At 38.9% G+C, this 25,905-nt stretch overlaps 2 protein-coding genes across 27 annotated transcripts in view; one reads left to right on the forward strand and one right to left on the reverse strand.

Moving 5' to 3' along the window:
* HDAC4 (histone deacetylase 4) overlaps window positions 1-22,587 on the forward strand; it is a 54,951-nt gene extending 32,364 nt beyond the window's left edge. For 4 of the 15 annotated variants that reach the window (XM_065483950.1, XM_065483939.1, XM_065483949.1 and 1 more), the window contains 20 exons: window positions 30-107; window positions 4,487-4,641; window positions 7,801-7,923; window positions 7,981-8,007; window positions 8,115-8,246; window positions 9,118-9,260; window positions 13,139-13,266; window positions 13,417-13,527; window positions 13,665-13,768; window positions 14,242-14,515; window positions 14,570-14,700; window positions 15,518-15,799; window positions 15,884-15,931; window positions 16,014-16,149; window positions 16,603-16,976; window positions 17,813-18,136; window positions 18,251-18,634; window positions 19,152-19,322; window positions 19,385-19,530; window positions 19,822-22,587. In XM_065483950.1, coding sequence (XP_065340022.1) covers window positions 30-107; window positions 4,487-4,641; window positions 7,801-7,923; window positions 7,981-8,007; window positions 8,115-8,246; window positions 9,118-9,260; window positions 13,139-13,266; window positions 13,417-13,527; window positions 13,665-13,768; window positions 14,242-14,515; window positions 14,570-14,700; window positions 15,518-15,799; window positions 15,884-15,931; window positions 16,014-16,149; window positions 16,603-16,976; window positions 17,813-18,136; window positions 18,251-18,634; window positions 19,152-19,322; window positions 19,385-19,530; window positions 19,822-19,891 — 3,341 coding nt within the window. In that variant the 3' untranslated portion in view covers window positions 19,892-22,587. The remainder of the gene's footprint in view (window positions 1-29; window positions 108-4,486; window positions 4,642-7,800; window positions 7,924-7,980; window positions 8,008-8,114; window positions 8,247-9,117; window positions 9,261-13,138; window positions 13,267-13,416; window positions 13,528-13,664; window positions 13,769-14,241; window positions 14,516-14,569; window positions 14,701-15,517; window positions 15,800-15,883; window positions 15,932-16,013; window positions 16,150-16,602; window positions 16,977-17,812; window positions 18,137-18,250; window positions 18,635-19,151; window positions 19,323-19,384; window positions 19,531-19,821) is intronic. The other 11 variants (XM_065483942.1, XM_065483941.1, XM_065483952.1 and 8 more) reach the window with 11 other exon arrangements.
* A 939-nt stretch (window positions 22,588-23,526) lies between these two features.
* rut (rutabaga) overlaps window positions 23,527-25,905 on the reverse strand; it is a 93,314-nt gene continuing 90,935 nt past the window's right edge. For all 12 annotated transcript variants that reach the window (XM_065483927.1, XM_065483935.1, XM_065483938.1 and 9 more), the window contains 2 exons: window positions 25,314-25,533; window positions 23,527-25,069 (listed from right to left, as the gene is read on the reverse strand). In XM_065483927.1, the coding sequence (XP_065339999.1) occupies window positions 24,690-25,069; window positions 25,314-25,533 (600 nt within the window). In that variant the 3' untranslated portion in view covers window positions 23,527-24,689. The remainder of the gene's footprint in view (window positions 25,070-25,313; window positions 25,534-25,905) is intronic.

Here is a 25,905-nt window from a genome sequence, read left to right on the forward strand (position 1 = left end):
TACTTACTATTTGTTGTGTTGTGTTACAGAGGAATCAGCCAGCCCGTTCAGGTCGGTGGAAATCACTAGCCCCGGTTCTCTGCCCTACTCCAGGCATTCGAGGAAAGGTAAGCAAAACTTTTCAGGACTCCTGCAAACTTCCCTACTCCGCTGATTGCCCTTGAAGAGTGCTCCAAGTTAATTTACAAGTTATAAAAGTTATCTCTGCTCTTTACATTCTGAGTGAAAATTTCATCATAAACATTTTAAGTTAATTAATAAAAAGGGAGACGGTAGTTAATTTATCAGAAAAGGCGGAAAGAAGATCGTTGAAAAAAGTATTCAAGTTTACCGAAGAAACATCATTAACATTTTGGTTAGTTTTTACAGAAACAGGGTTGGCAAAAGGGCACCGGACAATTGAAAAAAATACATATTAGTCGTCAATTTGCCTTTAAACTCATTACAGGGAATTCTGGCGACTGAAAATACAAAGACAATTCCATAGATTAACTGTTGCTGCAAATTTAGTATCTTTTAGGTCACAAGAGACGCCATAAGTCGTTCTTCTAAGCCAAATAAATTACACAAAAGAACAAATCAATATGAATAAGAGCATTAAAGAGCTTTGGAATTGCACATTTTTGGTAATTTTTTATGAGAACACGAGTAAAAAATACAGGAAATCCCCATCTGAAAAAATACAATTTTATTCCATTGCTGTCGCTTCAAATAAAACACGGCTGTGAAAAAGTAGAAACCCTGGTCTGAAATATGTATCTGGTTGTACAATCCGATGTTTTAATCATGTGCAGAAGTAGAGCTTTCCATTATAGTTTAGTAATATGGAGGAAAGGTCAACGAAGATGGTTTCATCATGAAGTGAATAGGTTGCAAAAAGTGCGTCGTATCATCCCTGAAAGTGGACTTGCCCGATGCCGGTGGCCTTATTGGTTTTTCTCTCAGATTTCCACTTGAGCCGATGTCATTAAAAGATGTGCCTGTCATGAAATGCCCCACGAGCGGCTAAGGGTCAGTTGTTTCCAGCAGCTCGGTGGCTATTATTATTATTGTTCTGCGCGTGGCGTCCCGTGCGTCACTCAGCCCGCATCTATTTATTTCCCAGCTCTGCCAGTTTTCGATTAGCAAAACAATCGCGGGGTTCGATTTGCCGAATTCGATGCATAAAGCTTTTTTACCTCTGGTCTGTTTATATGTACAGCTGTTTGAGCGAGCCGCTGTCCCTCTCGCGGTGTGGTGACGTCGTCCTACATTTGCGTCACTTCTTGTTTGTCAATTAGGCTCGCCACTTATTTCGGTGTGCATTTGCAGCCGCCGGGCTTTGAGTTTTTCTGCCTCGCGTTATTTCAGTTGACAAAGCGGCACTGCTAAAGTGCTCGTGGGTTTTCTAGAGCATCTAACATAGAACACAAATCAACCAACAGAATTTCTTATCTTTTTTCACGCTTTTCTATGATTGCAGAGTTTTAACCACACAGGCAATCTTGTTTCCGGCTTGTTGAAAATTTGTATGACCTGCTAAGACGGAAATATTCAGAAAATTATGTCCCGTTTTAATAATTTATTTCTGTTTTTAACTATTTAATCATGTAAATAAGATTACGAGTTTTTTTAATATGACGGCTGACGGCGATATAGCGAGCTATGAAGCTATTCCTAAAAAAGGAATACAATTCTTGAATTAAAATCGAAATTTGGCTTCAAATATTTGCCTCAAAAATTTTCTGAACTTCTACTCTCCTGTTTGGTAATTTTTGAAATTCGTCATTTCAAAATTATATAACATTTTAATCTTTTAGAAAGAACTGCGAGATCAATTTTGACTAAGAAAACTTTATGATTTTTAAAAATGTCGTGTGAGTTAATATGTCCTCAGCAGTTGACAAAAAAAAAATCGAATTTGAAATATTTCTTTAACCTTAATATATCGTAAGAAATTTTAACGAGTTTTCTTGTAAGCAAAATTCTAGGCTGCTTATAATCAAAAGTAACATGCCTGCAGCACAAAATTCGCTGCTTGCGTGTGTAAACCCATAGACCCCGGCAGTGGGAATGCCTGGCAGGTCTCATACGTGCACTACATGAATAAGTACATACACATTTGTCGTGCTGCGCGGCCCGGACAGCCAAGTCTCGGGTTCGCTTCTCATGCAGATCTGGTGAGCGGCGAAGAATTTTGCATACAAATCAAGATCGAGTTCTCGCGACGCCGGGTGTTTCCTAACTCCTGTAACAATAGTAAATTTGGTTGTTCAGAGTACAATGAGCTGCGCGCACGAAATAAAATTACTATGTATGTTGTTGCAAACGGCATTCGAAATAAGAGCAAACAAAATTGATAATGATTTTGTTTGGATAATACAGCTAATTCCATGCCTCTTTAAAATGGAAGATTTGTAAAAATGTAAAAGAGATAAATGCGTATAGTTTTAATTTTCAAAAAATACCTACCAGCAGAGTGATAAAGTTGTATTTGCTTAAAGTGAAGCTTTACAGGTCAAACTATTAAGAAAATTTTGCACTTTTGGTTTTAGCAAGTAGTTGATTGAGTCCACAAGTCTTTTTTGTGAAATTTCTCAACTGTTTTATCTCTAGAACGTGCAATCATGAAATCAGGATCAATTGCGGAACAGTTAAAGTGTCCAGAACATGCCAAAACGGGTTTTCTGTGGTTTTTTGCTTTGTATCTATTCCTCTCGTCGCAATCTATCCAGCAATGAGCTAAAAATTTCCCTTCTGGCGTTCTGACGTTATAAATTGTGAATTTACAGTAAGGAATCAGTGATCGCTGCTTCATTAGCATGCAAACTTTGAAGCCGATTTTTCTTAACAATTGAAATAGTAACTAGGATTTTTTTTTTTCAATTTTCAGACGGTATATAAGGTAAAGGTAAAAAACATTTTTCAGTGTTATTTAGCAGCTTCTACTTAAATTATTGTTTAACTTGTACCAATATGGTTTAAGTTCAACAAAAAGTGTTGTCCCTTTCTCCGAAATAACATCCCACCACTGAATCCAAGGAGGCCACTTTGGCCGTATCGCGCCGTATTCGCGCCGAAGAATTATTATTTCAGCCTTGGGGTAAAAGAGTTCGCGGGAATTTGGCGTGCAGATCGCGATAGCAGCTTACTGCTGAGCGTGTAGCGCTCCTGCAGGGGCGAGAAGTGCGCCTCGTGATGCATATCATGTGACGGCTGTGTGCTAGGCACATGCACTCGACGCTACTCGAATTTTGGGAGAAACCACTTGATCTGGCGTCACCGATCTTTTAGCGGCGTGCCGTGAGTTAAATTAGAGATGACGTGGTGGTTGTAATACGACAACGTATGCGGTATCAGGTGTTTTGTCGGCGATAAAGCGCTTGGCTTATTTTTGGCTCGTGTGATGAGTCGTATCTCCACAAATTCGCTCTTTTAATCGACAATTGCAAAAACTGATATCAGTTAATTTAGTTATTTTGATGCATATAAAACCGGTTTATTGTTCTGAATTCTGAACGATACACAGTTTTGGAATTTTTACCCTAATTTTGACGTAGAAACACCAAAAAAATCTAATTTGAAAGCTTGTGAGGCAAGAAAATATTTTGATATAGGCAAAAGAAATTTATTTCAGTTCATTTACAGTAAAAAATTGCAAATCAAAACATTTAATAGTGAATAAAATTAGTGGGAGAGAAAACAACAGTTTGAAATTTGCCATTTGATTAAATGCTCCTTGTTCGGTAACATATTTTTTTATTAGAAGTTTTCATGCGTCTCTAAATGTGCTAGTACCAAATTTAAATTTACAGCAAAATTATTACGCTCTCCAGGTTTCCCGACGGTGGATTCTTGATTTTAAATCTTCCAAAAAGTGTTTTCAAAAAGTCTGGTTATTAAAAAAACACTGATTTTTTTGTATATTTTGCCAAACCTCGATTCAAGTCTTTTTTCAAATATCAAAGAAACTTTTCTTCTATAGAAGATGTATCTTTTTACTTTGTCTGCAGGTAATTTTTTATTTTTTTGTTTTTGAAATTCAATACACTGTGTTTATTTTCTTAATTATCCAAGGCTGAGATATGTAGTCAAATCCCTTTCCTCGGTTCAGTAATTTTGGGTCGAAGCAAACAGGATTAATTTAGTTTTTTAAGTAATTAAATATCTTTTCTTGTTGAGGTGTTTTTGTATTAAAGAAGTGAAAAATGTTTTATAGTGCCTGACACCTATAGATAAATTAAATGTTATATAATTGTCTCAGATATTAAGGTTTGGTAAAGTATATAAATTATTTAAAAAAACATTCATTAGTCCTAAGTGGTTCGGTAAATGGTATATATACATATATATGATAATATTAACTTATTTTCCTCTCGTTCGTTATAAATTTACCGCCAATAAGCAAACAGAAACACTTTAAACAAGTAAATTTTATATTTTGGCAAAGTTATAATAAACAAGTATAAAAATAATTTTTACGTTAAATTCATTCGTTTTGTTGCAGATATGGCCGGCGGATCTCCGCTCGGTAGTCCGGTGACCGCGAGAAGGACCGAGCCCAACGGTCTGATGGACCCGGTGATGCGCGATCAGCTGCTCACGCAACAGATGCTACGAACCTCGCCCGCCTCCTATGCCATCCAGCAACAGATGCTGCAGGTAAAAGCAAAGGTTCCTCTGCCCAGCAGCAAGGAAACGGGTTCAGGGTTGATGTAGATTTAAATTTAAACCGGTATTTTTGTGCTTTTGTGAGTTCAAAAATTAAGAATGAGGTGGTTAGTCCATTAACAGTAGGAAATCAAAAAGCACAAAAGGGATATATCATGTTATATAAACTTAAGGGATTTTTATTTATTTCGTTTTTTTACTTAACTCATCTTTTTTACTCTCCACTGTGAATCGAGCGATTAGAGTCTCAATAATGAAAAATAAATTAAATATTAAACACAAATACGTTTAATGACTTGGGGGAGTGCAAGTTGTAGCATAATAGTGAGGCTAAATAATTTCTTCATTTCAATCCTAGCAATTGTTTTTCATATGCACGTGGTTTCGAAATTTCGCTCACGAAGCAACTCACATTTTGAATTTCGGCGAGTTTTTCCTCGTCTCGAAGGCCTTTGATCAGCATTTCCAAGAAGGCTGGCGCCTCCCGCCGCGCGCCTAACGAACCACCCCCGGCGCTGCCACCCTTGAATTGGTGCGCCGACTCGTTCTGCTGTCCTTGGGCGCGCGCGTATCGTGTGCATCAATCTTTGATTTCGGCCGTGCGGAGGTTAAATTAAATAGAAATGCCCTTGACACATGAGCCCTTCCAACCCCTGGCGGCAGTCGGCAAACTCGCGGGGCGCAGTCCAATGCCAACGGGGGTGCGCCAGACTGGCATTTCTCCGCCGACACGACCTTGAATAATGTATTATGTACACACACTGCTCTCTCCTTCGTGACCTTCGTCGCTGATGTGAGTGGCGCGGTAAGGGTAGTTCATCCCCTCTTGAATTTCTTCTCTGTTATCGGAGACAACGCTGAATAATTGACGACGAAAATTATTTCTCACGCTCTCGCATACTGCTAAAAACAATCCTTCGTAATGGAAAATAAAAATAGCAAAAATAATTGACGGAATTCCATGAATGTCGCCACTCACAGCTCCCCCTTGGAAACACTGTTCTTTTCAGAGGACCGAATTTACAGTTCCATTTCTATTTCACTTTTTGCAAAAATTGTTAACATGATAAATTGAAGGTCAGATAATTCCTGACAGGCTTTTAGAACTCATCATAGTCAAAGTGCCTTGGTTGTCCAATTTTCACGTAGTGTCTACACTCACATTTCCAAGTAATGATTTTCCGCCAGCAGAACACCAAGAGTGTTGTCAAAAATGTTGGTTACTACGCGTGTAACCTTGGTTACGTACTATTAAGCACCTCTGCCGGGGCACACGCGCTTCTTGATAATTTCCAAACGAGCTGCCGGCTGGAAATAGAACGCAGCTTGGATTTGTTTTGAGTGATATGACAGATTGCTTTATTTGCCGCGCCATTGGCTTACGTGAAAGGCCACAAGTTCACCGCACGTCATTCTTTCTTCCCCATCTAGCGGCGGACTTTTTCATGTTTTGATAAGGGTGCCAACTTTGGCCCTCTCGAGCCTCACGTTTATTACTTTTTATTGTGTGCAGCTACTACGCACTTTGCAATTGAAAATTCTCTGATGATGTTCATGGGCCGGGATTTAAACATAGTTTATAAATGCCCGAAACAGGTTGTTATCCGGTTGAAACTACTATTTACTGTTATCCAGCGTGAGTGGTGATAGCAAGCAGTCTTGATCAAAATTAGATTGGAATCTCGACTAGTTTGTAAATATTATATATTAAGCCTTGAGTAGCTCTTAACTTTCTCGGTGAGTTCATCCGATTAGCGTGTTCTCTTCGGAATCCGCTTATCTCTGTGGAGCACATGTATTTTTTAAGGTCTCGTGTCGTCTTTTTTTGGCTTCCAATTTGAATTATTTGTAGCAAATAAATAGCAAACAGCATTATTTATTATTTATGAATTCGCCGGGAAGAGCTGCCTTTATCTTGCCCAGGGAGTTACGCAAATCGAACCGATTATTGACTTGATGCAAATGCCATTATCCAAGAATTGCCTTGAGAGAACCAACAATAATGCCATAAGTGAGAAGCCATCGGTCGACACCAAATATTTTATATCCACGAGAAAAACGTCCGATTTTCATTTAAATTTCGCCATTTTTATCTATAAAATAACGCAGATTATATGTGAAAATTATCCACCAAGAGGGTATAGCTACAAGAATTTTAAAATTAATGCGTGGTACCCTGGAATATTGAAAAGAAGGCGTGGTACGTTACGCAAAGCGCGGGAGAATCGTTTAATTTTGCGTCTTTTCTGAGATATTCAACCAGAATTCTGTTAAATCATTGATTTTCTGTTTCTTCAGGAAGAATCAAAAGTTATCGATTTTAAAATGCTTCAAAATGTTGTTATTTGTGCTCATTTGATGGTCCAAACATCATACAATTACAGGAAAATAATCGATAACCGGTTTATATATATGTACCATGAGAAGCCCAAAATTGATCTTTTTATGTTAAGTTCTTCCTGAAAATGCCACCTGTCTGGAAAAAACAGATGTCTGAAGTTTTTTTTAACTTACTGTGGAAAAACCCAGGGTGCAAACCCCTCTCAAAACACACTCACGCCGCGGGGTAATAACGAAGAGAGTGTGCGTTCGGAAATAGAAGTCCTTGTGGTGGCGTAGATGCCCCGCACCGCCCGCCAATCACTGCCAAATTCGTTGTATTGCTTTCTTTCCCCTTGCTTTTAGCTCGGCCATAATTGACATTCGGTGCTCTGAGTAAACACAAAGATGAGTCTTTCAGACAATTAAAGCACAACCGAGTGGCACTTCGCCAAACAAGGAAGTCACAGGAGGTCAAATGGGACTGTTTCAAACAAGCTGGGCGGACAATGGACTAAAAGACAGTCCATTTTATATTAAGGGAATAATTAAAAGGCTTTAGAATAATTAAAAACAGGAACTCCACTTAGTAAATTAATCTGGAAATATCTAAATTTGGCAGACATCAAAGATGGTAAAAAAAGGATTAAACCCTTGAAGCACTCGATTTTTTTCCTATCATTTTTTTACAAAAAAAATTAAATAGTAATCTTGCAAACAAGCAGTCTGAATTCGAGAAATCTACATCAACCCCAATCTCGTTTTTCCCCTCCCAGTTTGAATCCAAAAAGCAATGCTTGTGTTCGCGTTCATGATTGTATCTGAAAGAAGGTTCAAATGTTCCAGCTAAAAAAGCAGCAGCAGCTGCAGCAGCAGATTCTGCACGAGCAGTTCCAGGCGCAGAAACAACAGCTCGCCGAACAGCACGAGCAGCAACTGCGGCAACACCTCAAGGTGTGTACCAATTACGCATGCATTCGAGTAATCATTGCCATCGTTTCCAATTTACAGACGCTAAACCTCCATCGCAATACAGCGGTCAGAACACTCACTAACAACTCTCATTTGATTTTTTTTTTATTATTATTTTAATTTACTCTCAACAAAAAATAAAACCTTTTCCACTTCAACCGACGCTTTTTCAGAAGCTGTGGGAACAAAAGAAGATAGAGGAGGAGCGCGAGCGGCGCGAGCAGGAAAAGCTGGAGATGCTGCGGAAAAAGGACAAGCACGAGCAGAGCGCCGTCGCCTCGTCTGAAGTCAAACAAAAGCTACAGGTGGGTCCGTTGTGCAACTCGCAGGCGCGTGTTTTCCGCATCGTCTTTGTTTAATGAGAATTCCCGCCGTGCGAATGCGGCACTAATTTGAACGCTCTATTTGCATTTGCACTGCAAGGTTTCCTCTCTCGACCACTTACAAGTGTACTCGCTACATTTACTGTGTTAGAACTGTGCATAGCTCTAAATTCTAAAATGAACTTTAACGAACCTCAGACTTGTTTAAAAAAATAAGTGGATGAAATAGCGAAAATGCTACCAATTTTAATGCAAAACAATCAACATCAAAGAGGGCGTGGCAAGTTACTATAAGAGCCAGAAAATCGTAAATTTTGACTAATCGATTCTTGATTAAATTGGTTTGGCAGAAATAATCTTAAACGTAGGATTTTAAAATGCTAAACATTAAAAAAAAATAATCAAGAGTCACCTTTGCAGGTCCCAACTCATTTAAATGAAATTCCAATCAGCTCTAAGTTGGCTAAGTTTGGTTTATTCAATCGTTCTTACAAGGGTGACATGCAAGTTGCCTAAATTAAAATCTAACGACTAATGAATTTTATTATATGAATTAGAACTAAATGACTTTCTGGTAAATAAGTCTATTCTGTAGAAAAAACTTTTACCAGAAACAATTAAATATTCCGCGCAAAGCTAATAATAATAATAAAAAATAATCTGCTCATGTTATTTTAATTACTTAGATTCTGTCCATTCAATCTTGGAAACTTTTCTATAGAGATTTATTTGCCTACTTAACATTTTAGAATTTTTATTCCATTCCGGTTGAACTGGAATTTAAACTTCCATTAAAAATTATGCCTTTGTACCGCTTTTAACGCTTCTTTCTCCTTTGATTTTATTCCGGCAGGGTTTCCTGCTAAACAAACAGGCGGCAAAAGCCGCAAACGCGGCCGCTGCGGCCAACGGGGTGCGGGGCGGCAGCCCCAACTCGAACTCGCAGCAGGCCAGCCAGGCGAGCTCCGTGGCCTCGAGCACCGGCTTCAGAAACTGGTGAGTGATTTTAATTGTATTCCCGCGCGTCGGCTATTTATCTAGCTTTAAATGACATGCCATTAGGGATTTGGGACGGTCGTGTGCTTTTGTCGAACGCGCCCGATTTCGCTCTCTCGCGGCGCAGCAACTGTGCCAACCGGACGTTTGTGAGGAAAGATCACAAGTGTAATCTCGGCCTATTATTAGCTCTTTGGCTAAATTAAAACGCGCGCGGCCGTTTGTGTTTGTATGTGCGCGCAAAGAAAATTACCCACTCGACCTGCACGCACGCCGCCGCAGCGCCGAATTTTTTCATTAATCACGCTGCCAACACACGAGTCCGCGTTTTTACCGCTTCTCGCTCTACGTTGCTGAGAAATATTGCTTTTGGCAGGGGGGAGCGGGGTTTGCCCGTACCGTTGCAATATCCCAGCGAATTTCGCGACAAAATTATTTTTGGATCGCCGCAACTACAGGTTTTTAATTTGATTCTCTGACTGGAGGGAGTCGTGATTCATGGGCCGAAAATCGCCTGCTGACCAAACGTGTCAGAATTAAATTAACTTTTGATTCGTCATGTGTGTGGCAATGTTCTTGCCAAAAAATCGTTTGAAGAGGGTGCATATCTTTTGAGCGAAAAACGACTTTTCCCTTTTGTACAGTTTAATTGTTTATAAGACACGTTTTAAATGAAATAGGAAAGTTTGCACCTTGGTAAATTTTAACCCTTTTCTAATATAAATTTAGCTTTTTTTACCCTGAAAACGCATTGAAATTAGAAAAATAGTAGCTATATTTTACTGGATTTTTTAACTCATAAATCTTTTACTCCGCACCTTTTTTACTGACTTAAACGAGACATTTTGTTCAAATTGTGAATTTTCACCGTTGAGCTTTCACCTGCAATTGTCGGTGATTATTCATGGATTTTAGCAAATATTAAATCTAATGTCCGGAAAAAACGGCATTTCTTACTGTATTGCAAAATAGTCTGTTCAGATGATATAAGAGGTTAAAAATCAGCTTAACAAATATTTGCAACAAAAATAAAATTAAGTTTATTAGTCTAACCAAGCTAGATCGTTCGTCTCTAATTATTAAAATAAATTTAAAAAATTAGCGATCGAACTAAAGAAAATTGTAGTTTGAAGCCTAATTTTTTTAATGATCCGTATTTAAAGCTATAAATCTACCAAAAATACTTATCAATCATCATAACACTGATTTTTAGTATATTTAGAACCACTCGGTTTAAAAGAGCAAAATAATTATCAAAGAATCTAAAACATCATTTTCTGTGATTTTAATATAAAGATCCACAATTTACACAATGCTACTCGATTTCTAAAACGACTCGTGATAATTCTGTAACAACCTTGAATCTCGCGCCTGATCAAAGAAAAGATTTCCATTGACACCCTCGTGTGTCAACTGTGTGAGCAAGGCTTTGACGCGTTGAGCGAAATCAGCACCCGCCGACTTAATAAGCGTGGCGCGCGGAAACGAGCAGCTCGTTGACGCGTTTAATCCGTCCGCAAGTGGTTAATTTCGCAGAAAAAGCGCTGACAATGGCGGTGCGCGCGGTGGCTATTTCGGCGCGGCTAGCCGAGCCGAGCGCTTAAATCAACATGTGGACGTCAAAGTCGTTCGCAACCCCACGCAGTGCGATGATATTTGCCAAACTTCGTTGGCTATTTCTGGCCGAGCGAATTCGCACGCTCCCTCCCCCGCCCGCCCGTCAAGACGCCCTCCTCCACCGCCGCCGCCGCGACCACCGATCCGCGCGGGGCCATCATCTTATTCAGTCGGTTTTGTTTGCGGCGCTAAATGCGACGATGATGACACTGAGCGTCTGTTTGTGTGTCTTGTCCCGTCGTTTGTGCGCGTCGAATCTGCTGCTCAATTCAAGTGGGGAATGGTTGTGCTCTATCAGAAATAATTCGAAGATGGTTTGAAATCTCTGCCCTTTTATAATAAATTGGGTTAAAAATGACACTTAATTTTTCTTCTCATCTAAGTTAGTTTTAGACACCAAATTAGCACAAATTTAAAGACTTATAAATCGTCTACAGCCATAAAAAACAACTAAGTTTTGCTCTTAAACTCGCCTCGCTAAAATTAAAGTTAAAAACGTTTAATTTTCTGGCATGTATTTTTATGGTTTTCTGATATATATATTTTGTTTTGTAAAATTTGCATTTTCTAAGGAATCTCAATTTTTAAGCATATTTACGACCATCTCTAATTAATTTTTCTCCCTTGTTTCCAACATATTGGTCATCTACCAGAAAAAGGGTGATTTTGTTAAGTTTTCACTTAATTTAAGAGACATTTTAAACGAAAATTAAAACGTGTCATTGAGCTACTTAGTCAGTTTTATGGTCAAGCAGGGTTGGAGCAAAATAATAATTGGACTTCAAGATGCCCTAATTATTCTAAATACATATAATTTAATTCTATCAAAATTCATTGGGAAAACGCCTGAACTGGACACAACCACCTTTTTTAAGCAATTAAAACGTGATTTTTTTTGGACAGAAACTCCGTTTATACTATAATTCCCAACCCCTGTAATAAACAAACAGGCGAGTCAGTCTCATTTAATTGGGGGCTATAAATACAAAGCCATTTCAATTAGCGCTCCACATTTCCCGCCTCTTCGCGCCGCTGACGTTTGATCGCTTGCATTCTATTTTTGCACGACGTGCGCGACAAAAAGCATGATGAAATTATTCGGTGCTTGGCCAATTAGAGCTCTCTCGCGATGACAAAAGTCAGCCAAGATCTTGTCTGCGTGTATGTTCTCTCAACCCTGTGCACAGCAAAAAATGGTCTGCCCTCACATCAGAGTCAAAAGTGCGTCGTGCAAACAACTTTGCGCACTGACGCAAATCGCTCGCTCTTTTTAACGCCGAGAAGATATCATTTTTTCTCAGTGTCCTAAAAATTTGCTGACCTACTTGCAATCTCATATTTTTATGATAATTGTTCAGGTTTTTTTCGTCGGCTGATTGCTATCGAGCTGTCACCTATAGGTCTGAACGCGTGCAAAAAGGCTTTCCCGTGTTCATTTTGCTGTCAGGTAGCCTTAGATTAGTGCAAGATAAGCACAGCCGTGAGAGATTCAACACAAAGATTGTGATTATGTCACGTAGGTTTTTGTCCTCATTTGTTGTGAGTCAAATTATTATAGTATTTTGACTACAATTAGTATTAAAAATATTCGAGTGTTTTTTCTGATGCATTAAATTTTTTGCGGTATTTTAGTTTGGACCTTCAAATATCGAATTTTGTAGAATTTTAAGCCTGTAAAAGCTATTTGATGGAGTTACAAATCTTGAAAATTTTAATGCATTGAAAAGATTTTTTCTAACTTGTATTTAAAAAATTTAATTACGTAAGGAGTACGAATTTCGCTTTATAATTCAATGACTGTAAGTTCTGTACATCTAAAAAATTTGCTAAATCGGAAAGCAGATAAAAATCGTAGTTTTTGAATAATCTGTAAAACTGTGTTCTCCTCCCAGATTTCCCGGGAAAGCTGTTTTAAAAATTGACATATTACTAACAGCAAGTTTTCACCCCGCGAAAATTCTAAAATTGCTTTATTAAAGCTTGTTGTTTAATTCTTCCTCTCGATTTTCGGAAACTATCTTGAAAAATGTTCGGGAAAATCTCCAAATTTTGCAAAATTATTAAAGTTGCACATCACTTGATTCGTCTCACTGAGCAAATTCAAAAATTGTTTATTAAGTTATAAAATTCGGCTTCTTTTCATTATGGCAGTTTGATATTCGTCAAATTTTGACTTTTAAATAACGAGAACCTTTTTACAAAAAGGCACCATATTTCCGCTTAGTCATATAATTTCTAAAAAAATCCCTCTTTTGCTTCAGGACGAGTATGCAGCCTCCAGCGCCGCAAGCCGAGAACCCGGCGCCGCAGCCTTCAGGCCCTTCGCCGTACCCGAGACCGCAGGCGCTGCTCGGAAAGTACGACGATGACGTTCCCCTCAGAAGGACAGGTAGGATCTTCTTAAATAGAGTTTTTAATTAAACGCGTAACCGCTTGTATTTTGGTTAGTTACATTTGAACAATATTAATTTGCATCCGTTGTGCTTGTTTGTCGTCGAGAGCGAAACTAACATGTAACCCGTTCTGTGTGCTGCAACAGCGTCGGAGCCCAATCTCAAAGTGCGCCTCAAACAAAGAGTCATTGATAGGAGAAACTCGCCGCTTATCAGGCGCAAAGATCGTCTCCTCAAGAGGAAATCGCAACTCGCAAGTATGAATGGAGCCATTTTAACTTGCATGCCAATAATTCGTTTTTAATTATTTGCATTTTATATTTAAAAATTTAATTTTCTGCGTATTGAGAAACGGTCGTAATAAAATTGTGATGAGACATTTCGCCCCTTTCAGTGGACGCCTGCAACAGTCCTGAATCTGGTCCGAACTCTCCTCCGACGTCCGCGGCTGCAGTCATTGCGGTGCAGTCGGCACGGGGCAACACCCCCATCCAAGAGGTTAGTGTTCATTCCACAAACCGTTAAATAAAAAACTGCAAGAATTGTCTGTTTGATTGCAGATGACAAAAAATTTCTGCATTTTTTACATAATTCGATCGTGACAAAAATTTGAGTCGCAGATCAAGTTTTTATTTTAATTTAATTTTGTACAGTAATTTTTCCTACATATTTTGGACGTTCCAAAAAAAGCTATTGTTTGTTGGGAAAATATTTTGTAATATTCCTAAATTTTCGATGGTTTCCTTTTTAAACTGGTTTTTTCCTTCCTGAAAATTCACTGAACAGTCTTCTTGTCAATTGTCCGCCCCTTTGGTAAACCCCGTTAAAATTAGCTTTCCTGTGTTTACTTTACACTCACGAATCATCTTTTGTGTGCCGAAATCTATTTACATTGGCGGCAAACAAAGCGTGCCATTTGTCATGTGTGTGTACAGTATGTGTGTTTTACATTTTGAAACGCGGAATTGCAGGAGGCGGGCTCGCCATACGCGCCGCTGGCGAACAGTCAGGGCAGCATGAATGATCTCTCGCAGCTGTACAGCAGTCCTTCCATGCCCAACATCTCGCTGGGCAGGCCACACGTGGCCTCTGGCTCCTCGCCGGTCGGCGGCCAACAGGAGCAGGGCATCAAAATCTCGCCGCAGACCGAGGCCGAGGTGCGCGCAGCTTACGCGGCTAGGTACGGACTGCCGCTCACGGGACAGATGCTGCAGAACTCCTTGCCCTTCTACCCCACGCTGCCAGGTGAAAATTTTATTTTGCAAAAAAAGGGGTTACTGATTTCATCAAATTTGGCAGTAATTGACGGAGACTACAGCAATCCGTCCTCGCCGAGCTACATCCAGAAGCAGATGCAGGCCCTGGAGCAGGCGCAGCACCAAAATCTCATTACTGCCATGTACCACTCCGGACCAATCACAGACACTCAGGTGAGAGAGATAAATTTATGCTATAGAAAGAAAGCACTGTTTTAGATGGTATTTTAGTGCATATTTTGTAGCATTAGTTCACTCTTATTCAAGGCTCACAATAATATATTTTCATTTGTAAACTCTCTGCTTTTTTCATAATTTTTCAAGAGATAACTTGAAGAAAAACTTTAATTTTTCACCTAAAAGTACTTGGAAAAAATTTGAACAATTAAAATACAACGCAGTTGTAATTTTTTTCTTTTCTTTTAATATTGAAAAGGTACCTAAAAATGTATCATGACATGTATAAACATCAGAGTGGTGTTATTTTTTGTTTTCGAGGAACTCCGCATTTAAATCTAAAAAAAACATGAATTTTTCGACTTTTTTGTGGTTTCCAATTATCTACAATTTCAAATCTCGGGTTCTCACCATCAGAATTACAAAAACTGCACACCATGTGAGAATCTTCACGACCTCCCCTGACCAGCTGAAGGGTTCAGAGGGTGCTTACCTTCCACCCCTTTCATCCCCTTGCCACAATTTCAATAGCAAAAATGTATTACTTTGCATGCTTTGTCAAGTTCTAAAAAAATGCATTTAAAACAGATTTTAAATACCCTTTTGTTTGAATAAGACTGACCAAATTATTTTTAATAAAATTTGGCAGAAATATTCCTTGATTTTTTACTTTTATGTTAGTCCTCTTTTTTGTGGGTGTTTTTTTTTTTGCAATCGGATCTCGGTTTTGTGAGATGTATCCTTATCATGAGATCACCCATCTCAAAAGAGACAAACCTCTGATAAAAAAATTAATATTAAACTTTGGTTTTAGGTGGCTCACGCGCACCTGAACAAGGGCGTGCGGCCGCTGGGCAGAACAAAGTCAGCGCCGTTGCCCCTGGGGCACCCAATGCTGCAGGGCAGCCACCCGGGCAACCTGACGATGCCGTCAGCCAACTACCAGGAGTACCTGCAGGAGAAACAAATGTACGACCAGCAGCAACAGCACAACTTGCTCAAGCAGCACATCCGCAAGACGGTGCTCACTAGGGCCAGCGGTAGAAACGCGTCGGCCCAGCTCGACGAGGCCGTCGAAGTCGACGACTCGGCAGAGGTACCGATTTGTTTTTTGTGCCGGGGTCTTTTTTCAGGTTTAATGCATGTACACAGTGCTTAAATTTGCAATTCAAAATTTTAGGAAACCTTTTTAGACATTTCGTCTGATAGCTCTTCATCTCCTCCACTGGTACGCTCTTTTTACTCTCGATTTTTCTCCATTTATTTTTTGATTAAGTCTTGATTTCAACTGTGGCTCATTCTGCTTGCAGGTGATAGATCTGACGGACAGGAAAAGCGAGGAGGATTTGGCTGCTAAGCAGCATAGGGAGCGGGAACTCTTTATTCAACAACAGCAACAGAGAGATCTGCTTATGAGACAAAATTTCACCCTACAAATTAGCGAAGGTAAATTAATATCCACTTTGGGAAAATATTGTTTTACTTGTATTCATTTCTTAATAATAATTCAACAAGAAAATATAACATTTGTTACGACTAGGAAAAAATTAAGGAGGGAAATTACAAGTTTTTCTCGGAATGCAAATATGACCCACCAATAGATTTGTCTGGTCATTTATTGTCTTAAACAAAATTTAATCTAAATTGGGCAAAAACAATTTTTAAAACAATTTTGAAAATTTTGTTTAAGCTGTATTTGCTAAATTTAATTATTTAACCCCTCTGTACTAACTTAGGTTTAATTTAGGGTATAAATGCAGCCTTAAGTAATTTTTTAGGGTCATGATCGAATTTTGTTTTACAATATTTTAATTTTTTTTGTCTTATAAAAATGCATTATGATGTTTGATTCATCCAGATAAAAACTATCAAATGTACTGAAAAAACTTGACTTTTTAGGCTCGGCATTCACGCCTCGCGCAGGGCACATGGTGCGGCCATTGTCGCGGGCCCTGTCGAGTCCACTGGTGGCGCTGGTGCCGCAGCAGCAAGCCGAGGTGATGGCAAGCAGCATGCAGGCTGGCAAGCCTGGCACGGCCACCGCGCTCGCCTACGACGGCCTCATGCTGAAGCACCAGTGCATCTGCGGTGACAATTCAAGCCACCCGGAGCACAGCGGCCGCCTCCAGAGCATATGGGCTAGACTCGCCGAGACAGGCCTGCTGTCACGCTGCCTCCGGTACAGAGCCAGGAAGGCTACTCTGGAAGAAATCCAGTCGTGCCACAGCGAGGCCCACGCCCTTCTCTTTGGAACGAGCCCACAAAATAGACAGGTCAGCTTTTGTCTTAATCCGAAAGACGCTTGTATTATTATTATTTTTTTTAATAAATTAACAAGTGAAATCTTCTACTCAATTTAGATTCTCTGTGTAGGCTTTACTTAATCCCTGATCAAAATTGAAAGGAAACTCTTAGGATGCCACGTTCTAATTTAATTCATTAATTTGAAACTCTTTTTCTTTAAAATATATTAGATAACATGAAGTGATTTTTTTAATGTTAAATCCCTAATTTTGTGATTGAACTGGGGAAATTCTTTGAAATCGAAATTAATGCAAGTATTTCGTTAAATTAGTATGAATTTTAAAATAGTTCTAGTTCTAGAGTATTTGAAATAAATTATTATTATTTTTTTAAATTTTGGGATAAGTCCGCTTATTTTTTACTTTATATGGCTTTATTGTTTCTAAGTTTCAGAGCTGTTTAAGAGCTTCTTAAGCTCCATTTTAATGCAGAACAAATTTTAATTCGAAAAATTAATAAATAAAAAAAATTGATTTTTGGATATATACATATAATAAACCTGGAAAAAATAAATATTATGTTATGTTATGTGAAAATTTTATGAAAATATGAAACTAGTAGAATCTATTGTTCCTTAAATAAATTCATCCAAATGTTCTGAGCTGATCATTGGATAAATTCAATCAGGAAAAATCAATTTTAAACAAGAATGAAAAATACAAGAAAACTCTATGGTCAATTTCAGAGCCAGGTTTTTTATAATAGTTAATTTGGATTCAATTCGTGGCTATTTGCGTAAACACAAAGATAGATTTTTGTTCCGTATTTAACGCAGCTCTGAAAGCCGCAAATTTGTCTTGCGCAGAAGCTGGACGTGAGCAAACTGAGTCCGCTGCCAATCAAGAGCTTTGTACGTCTGCCCTGCGGCGGCATCGGCGTCGACTCGGACACAACTTGGAACGAGCTTCACACCTCGTCAGCCGCCTGTATGGCCGTCGGCTGCGTCGTCGACCTGGCCACCAAGTCGGCCAGCGGCGAAATCAAGAACGGATTCGCCGTCGTCCGGCCGCCGGGACACCACGCCGAGCCCTCGCAGGCCATGGGCTTCTGCTTCTTCAATTCAATCGCCATCGCGGCCAGACAACTCCAGCAGCGCTTTGACATGGAGAGAATACTGATTTTGGACTGGGTACGCATCCTTGAATATTAAATAAATTAATTTAGTAATTTTAGAGTTACAAAATGGTGCTGAAAGAAAGCCAAGCTAATAACTATAATAACCATGGGTTAAATTTCTGTGCAGGATGTGCACCACGGCAATGGAACCCAGCAAATCTTCTACAATGACCCGCACGTTCTGTACCTGTCTATCCACCGTCACGATGACGGCAACTTTTTCCCCGGCACTGGAGGGCCGAGCGAGTGCGGCATCGACGACGGCATGGGTTTCAACGTGAACGTCGCGTGGTCCGGGGGCCTGAATCCACCGATGAGCGACGCAGAGTACCTGGCCGCCTTCAGAACCATCGTGATGCCCATCGCCAAGGACTTTGATCCTGAAATCGTGCTTGTGTCAGCTGGTTTTGACGCTTGCAACGGACACGCGGCCCCCCTTGGCGGCTACAAAGTGTCGGCCGCCTGCTTTGGCTACATGACCCATCAACTCCTCCAGTTGGCTGGAGGAAAGGTACGTTACTTTTTGAGGGACTGTATTTTTGTTATTGCAAAATGACAAAAATTGTATTCGATTTTGATTTGCCTTCGGCAGTCTGACTCGCTATACTTCTTGCTGCTCTGCACCTTTGCAGCATGCGTAAAATGAATTTCACAAGACTATGATATATAGCAGTGTCCAGCGTTTCAATGAAAGAGAAGGCCTGTGTGCCCATGTTAATTGTTCGCAATATTATTGAGATGCAAGTTTTTGCGAGTTTTTCTCGCTATCCCACCTCAAAAGAGATTAATTTACAAAATGAAATTAATAATAAATAAATAAATAAACTCCAGAAGATAATTGTTTAAATTTAAGGTTGGGAGTTAATTAATTGAGTATTTTTCCGGTTCACTCTTGATTTAATTCTGAATGTCAAAAGCAGTTTTGAAGGCAATTATTTTTCAGAAATTTGCCGTTCAACCCTCTTTAAATTACTTTTATTAATGAATTTTTGCTTCCGAAAAAAATAAAATATATTTCTGTTTTTCAGGTGATTTTGGCGCTTGAGGGTGGCTACGATCTTCCCTCGATTTGCGACGCTGCTCAAGAATGTGTGAAGGCACTAATAGGCGAGGAGACTAGTCCGATGAGCGAAGAGGAGTTGTGCAGACCGCCCAACAAGAACGCCATCGAAACCCTGCAGAAGACCATTGCAATTCAGGTTCGTGCGCGTCTGCAGCTCCTCCATTTGCGTGAATTTCATCTTGAAACATGTCCATGCAGAACCCCCACTGGCCGTGCATCAAGAAATACGCTCACACTGTGTCATGGTCAGCCATCGAAGCCAGCCAGAAGGAGAGGGACGAATCAGAGACTGTCACGGCAATGGCGAGCCTTTCCATGAAACAGCACAGTGCAAGCACAATACAGTAAGAATTATTACTATCGCTAAGTGAGTCGTGGGAACGGTGGGAGGCCAAAGAATTTGAAGTTCTGGCGTAACTTGAGATCAGGGTGGTGTACCCTGAGGAAGGTTGTGAGAAAATATCATTAAAAATCGACAACTTTTGGTGGAAATATCCGATTTTAACCAGACCACCCTACACTGGCTTGTCAATAAAATGAATAAGAAAATTTTTTAAAGAAAATTGACTTATTTTGTCAAACTATATCACCAGAAATTTGTTTTTTCTTACATTTGGGTGGACTTTGTGTTGCAGAATCGCATCGCCTCCAGAGAGACGTTGCACTCCGATGGAAGAGCCGATGGATCAAGATGAAGCCAAGTGAAAAACAAATGTTAAGGTGTCTTCAGCACTGCTTGATCTCAGTCAACGCTAGGCTGTAAGCCAACCACGCAGCCTGTTTGTAAAATGATTATTTTTCCAGCCAATGCAAGAGAGGCCGAGCCTAATTATCACACAAACTGTCATCCGCAAGTGGTAGAATCAAACTAATCAATGAAAAGCTGACAATAGCCAGCGGTGTGTGTATACTTGACGTAAGAAAATTATTTTCACTTGATGAGATCAGTCAAGTCCGTCATCTCTTTTGTTAAATAAATTCAAAATTCCGCATTCACTCGTAGAGAGGCAACTACAATAAAAAATTTAAAAAAAACGTCTACTGCAAGTTCAAAACAGAAAGTTTAGTCTTTGAAAATTTACCAAAGTCATATATAGCTCAACGCGAGAGTTAAGTTTTGATTTAATCACAATCAATTGATGGTGTACGCCATACTCGGCTTTAAATTTTATTACATTTTATATTAAGGGTAAAATGTACAGTTGTGCTTAATGTAAGGTGTAATTTTAAATCGATTGCGATTTTTATCAAAGTGCAGGCCACTTAAAACCGAGAGTATATTATAGTTAAATATATATTTTATTTTATTAAGGTTTGTTTGAAAAATGACCAATTTGCTAGCAGATCAAATTTTACAGACACGGCTTCACTTTTTCTATGAGTTGCCCTCTAGCTGTTTCTGGTTGCCAAACATAGTGTGAGCTGCTCAATTCATTTCATTCCATTACAAACTTTTTCGTGGAATTTGCAACTCTTTCATCTCCCGGAATCTACTAACAAGAAAAATGTGTGCTTTAATTGTTTTAAGTTACTGGTGCATTCAAGAAAATGATGTATAACATTGATTTTCCAGTGGCTAAAATTGTCTGCGGTATGTAATAATTGTGACACTTCTTGTTCATGAAGCTGTAAGTGTGATATTTATATCTATCAAAATTGATTTGAAGCCAGAGCCTAAAAGTCGACATTGCATTGAGCTCACTTGAAAAGTGCAACAGAAATGGAGGAAATTATAAATTAACACGTACTACACACACAAAACATTTTAAGTGTTTTTCAAAGAGTACACATATATAAAATATACATACAAAATGCATTGTGTTATTGATCTGTGGCATATATTATATTATATATGTATAAGGCAAAAAGAGGTCGCGCGCGTTACAGCAAAATTGGTAAAATATATTTGTACTATGAATGTGATATGATGCACAGAACCTGCATTTATTTTTATGTACGGCATTTGGAAAAAAGTGTTGCAGATGTTTATAGGATTCAGACTTTTAATAGTTTCCAAAGAGAGAAAACTCACAAGGAGAGCGCATCTATTATTCCGAAAAAAATAACCTTTTTTTTCTTTCTGCCATACCCAATAAGAATTTGAAATTAGATGAAAATTTGTCTATGAGGAATATTATCTGTTCTTTGCGGTTTTCAAATACAAATCTCAAATTTTGGAGAATTCATACGGCTGTAAAAAAGTAGTGGAGTAGTAAGATAAAAATCTTAATTAAAAAATAATAATAATATGCTTGACATTATTATTCATTGACTATAAATGCTTGAGAAATGTTTTGGAAAATTCGGAAAGCCGATGAAATTTGAAAATTTTAACCTGCTCCGTATTTACCAGCAAGAAAAAAATGAAAATGCTTAAAACAAAACTACATTTTATAAAAATAATTTAAAGAAATACAAAACTCTACCAAAAGCTGTTACATTTCTGCTCTTGAAGTTCGCAGGGCACGTTCCTGTTGGAAAAATTGCAAAGATTTCCTAAATTATGAATGAAATTTAACAACTTTTCATTAAATGGTAGTTTGAATTTTTTTACAATTTCGACTTTGAAATTTCAGAAACGGTGGATTTAGTGAACCATAAATAACGGGATGGTGAATCCTCTTCTTTTATTAAATGGTAGCGAAAACACGATAATTTTCGGATGAAAAATTGCGCTCACCATGTGGGTAGTTAAGTTATTTACTTAATTTGTCACTACATCAATCACTAAATACACACTGTTTTCCTTTCGTCATTTTTATTGTTTGTGTTTCTATGGTTTGCGGAAAATTGTCAAAATTTTGATTTCTATTTTCTTTACTTGAACGTAAATTGTTGATTACATATGTATGTTGAATATTATATACCGAAAACTACGACTCTATAGCGAATTAGAGGAGGAAAATTTGGTTTACATGTATATCTAATTAATTGTGTATATTGTGCGGTGTAAAATAACACACAATATATATCTATTTGACATTCCTGCTTGTTACGGTTGAAAATGCAACAGATTAAAAAAAACGAATGTGTTGGAAGCAACGGATTGTACGTATTACACGATGGAATATAATTTTCTGCAGTTTGGTTGCATACATGTCCGTGTATGGCGATTACAGTTATATCATGAATATCTTTATATATCTCTTATATATCGAGTATGTTACGTTGCTTGCTCTTCTATCAGTGTGATGTAAAAATGTTGCCTTGAATGTACATTTGCTGCGCCCGTAGCTGGGTTCGCGCGTCCTTCGAGAGACAATTATTAAATCGCGAGTCCTGCAGGCCGAGGGGACAGACTCACTCACGCTCGATTTGACCGTGCGGAACCCGAATCGTGGCAGCAACAATGGTATGGTTGTTTACTCCGAAGTAGAAAAATAAAGTCATGACCCAATATACACAGCCGTTTCTAATTCCAAGTAGTAACCTTACCACGATATTTTTTGAAAATATAAGTACTTTTATAAAAAACAATATTAAAATAAAAAATTTTTCAACAGGAGAAATGCAGTATTGTATTACCGGTATTTACATATAAAATAATTAAATAATGACAATGATTAAAGGAATATAGTGTCAATTAAAGAGAGGCAAAATTGTATACAATATAAGCATTTGTTTATTTACAAGTTTAATTCACATATTTTTGGTGGTTTACACAAAACTCGGCACACTCGATTTGTATATTGAGGCACCTCTAATTTGATTATAGGAGAGCAAATAGAATTTATGATTTCCTAAACCAATTCATCTGTTTTTTTCCAAAATGTCGAGAGTGCTCAATAGTCACAGTTGGGAATATGTACCTTGGCTCCTTGAAAATCACCTTGTTTGCAATGAACACTGTCGCGGGCAGCCACCAGGGAATTGCACGGTGCGCCTGATGGGCTATGATGGGCTATCCGGGCCTGCCTGCACTACAGTCTACGCGGATCCAATGAGTTTGATACCTATAAAAATGTACCAAAAGCAGACTTTCCATATGTTAATTTTAATATTTAAAACTTGCTTCGCCGAATAGCACTTACTCTCTCAATATCAGGGCGCCAAAGGTCACGCCCTGGGCCCTGACGCTGACAGTGGTGGCTACAAGTCGTGCAGAGTGCCGCTGCACGTGTTCCAAAGACGACACATGAGACATGAGGTAAAATAATATATCTGATCGAAATTTTGGCTGAGAAGCTGAGGAAACAGCAGCCCGGAGGACCACTGCCATAGCTGACGAGTTTTCATCTTCTAAAAAAGAGAACTTGCCTAACTCAATGACCGATTTTGTTATTTTGTTTATTTTTAATTTTGGATCTGGCTGGTTGGGAGTGAAAATGAAAAAGGTGCGATTTTCTTGAGAAATTTTATTGCTTCTTACTTAAATTATCCATTCTCGTTAAACTCTAAAATTTCAGCGGCCGCTCCGGTGAGCCAATGCACAAACAACTTGACAGAGGTGTCCACAGGGTGGTTCAGCAAAATAAAAATTAATATTTTGTAACCTACGCTGTTTGAGTATCGTTCGTACAGTGTGGTCGTTAAAGGAATCCAAGTGACCGCGGCTACATTCATGTAATTTTTTTCCTTGGAGCTATTTCAGTGACTAGTTTGTTCATTAAGAGTGAGGCGTAGCAAAGGTTGGGCGTGTAAAAAGCTGCTTGCACAGTTATTAATATCACAGAGGCTCACAGAATCAGATAGCTTCGAGTTCCGCCTTTCAACTGGTTCGAGATTATTATTTTGTGCTTACGTCAATTTTCTTTTTTTTTCTTTGTGCAGGGCAAAAAGGAATAACCAACTGAAAATAGATACACAACACCGGAGGGCGCACATTTGTTTCTCTCTCGTTCACTCTCGCGCGTTAATAAATTATCTAGAGTCCGTTTTATCTCGCAAGGAAACTCCAGGGATTCAACGTTTTCGTTTTTGGCGTAATCAACGATTTAAGAAATGTCGCCGTGGGAATTTTTAGGTTTTTGCTGCGAAGGTTAAAAACCTTAGAGTATTTATCATGGGAATTGATTAAAAATAGGATTATAAAGCATGTTTTTGTCCAATCTAACATGCAAAAAAAAGGATAAACTTGATCATAGTAAACCAAAACAAGATTTACTATCATATGATAGGGCAGGTTTGAAGGGGTAAATTTAATACTGAAATTTTTGGTTGGAATTAGCCCCTTTGTTAGAACAATAGGCTTACTCAAAAAGTAAATTTTGAAATGAACAAAGTAAACTTTTTGAAAAATATTTTCTCCGGAAAAAGGGAGATTTTCGCCACCAAATAGCCACCCAGTTCGATAATATCACCAAAAGCTAAAAGGTCAGACCCCAAGAATTTCCTTTGTCGGTTGTTCGAAGGATTTCGTAAACACATTTTACATTTGATAAAGACAACATTTATACTCTTCGATTTCTCTCGTGTCGAGTCCGTGTTAAAACCCGTGTCGCAATCGATTTTGTTGTTTATTACACTGCTCTCTCGTCAGTCTGTTTGATTAATTTTGATTTTATCACACGTCACTGTCGGGGTCGGTTTCACTGCACGGCTGGCCAAAGTTTCTGGTGATGCTCTCCGACATGGAGCGAATATTGGCCAGGTTGATGCCCTCAAAGTAGTCCAGGTCCAGGTCCGAGATGGTCTCGTGGTGGAACATCTCGTCGTCCGACACCACGCCACCGCCCCCGCCGCCCCCGATGCCACCGCCGCCACCACCGGCGCCGCGGAAGTTGTCGTACTCCGAGTCGAACATGGTGTTGAGTGAGTCGAGGCTCAGCACCGCGTCAGAGTCGAATAACCGCGACGACGCCCGCGAAGAGATGCTCGCGTCGTCCATGTCGTTGTCCACGCCGCGGTGGTCGTCGAAAACTGAATTCACATCGCTCAAAGCACCTGAGAGAAGAATTTAAAAGTTAATATTTGTTCAAATGGTTGAACTTGGTTTGAAAAATATTTCGACTTGATGCAGCCTCCAAATTTGACGTGATGTTAAATTTTATATAAAAAATGCATTATTTTTACTTGTTTAGGCTGTTTAGCTGGATTAAAAATAATCATTTTTTTAAATTTAAAAATGAAGGGACATAAAAATGATCATGGAATTAAATTTACACAAATATTAGATACAAACACCGACCTTCTGCATCTGTGAGACCGGCTTCATTCAGCATAGACACGTTTTCGAGAAGACCATCGTCGGTGGTGTAGCCCGTTGATTCGCGGTCGTTGAGCAGCGGTTCGGACGCGGCATTCTCCTCGTCGTCATCCTCGCTCCACTCGGACTGGCTCGCTTCTGCTTGTTCGGATTTTGACGAAGCCTCGGCAGCTACTTTCGCAGCGGCGGCCGCTTCAGCCTCCTACAAACGAGAAAAAAACACAATTTAGAATCTGAAATCCACATTTTGGATTAATAAATTAGCAACCCCTACAGTTTTTCGATCGGTTAATTCCTCTGCTAGCTTTTGTTTTTGATAAAAACACGTTTTACCTGACGCAAGTTATTTGTGCTACAATCCCAACTAAACTACTGAAAAATTGCAGGTTACAAGTTCAGAGGTGAAAAACCCTTTTCTTAAGTGGACTACTAAATTTATTTTTATTTCTTGACACGATAATCACTCTCGTTCAGGCCATTGAAAATCTTAATATGATTTAATTTTAGAATGATAATATTTTAACTTATTTTCCATTTCTTGTTAACGTCTTAAAATGTGCAAAAGTTAATGAAT

The sequence above is a fragment of the Cloeon dipterum genome, chromosome 3, assembly GCF_949628265.1.
Source record: "Cloeon dipterum chromosome 3, ieCloDipt1.1, whole genome shotgun sequence".
Lineage (NCBI taxonomy): Eukaryota > Metazoa > Arthropoda > Insecta > Ephemeroptera > Baetidae > Cloeon > Cloeon dipterum.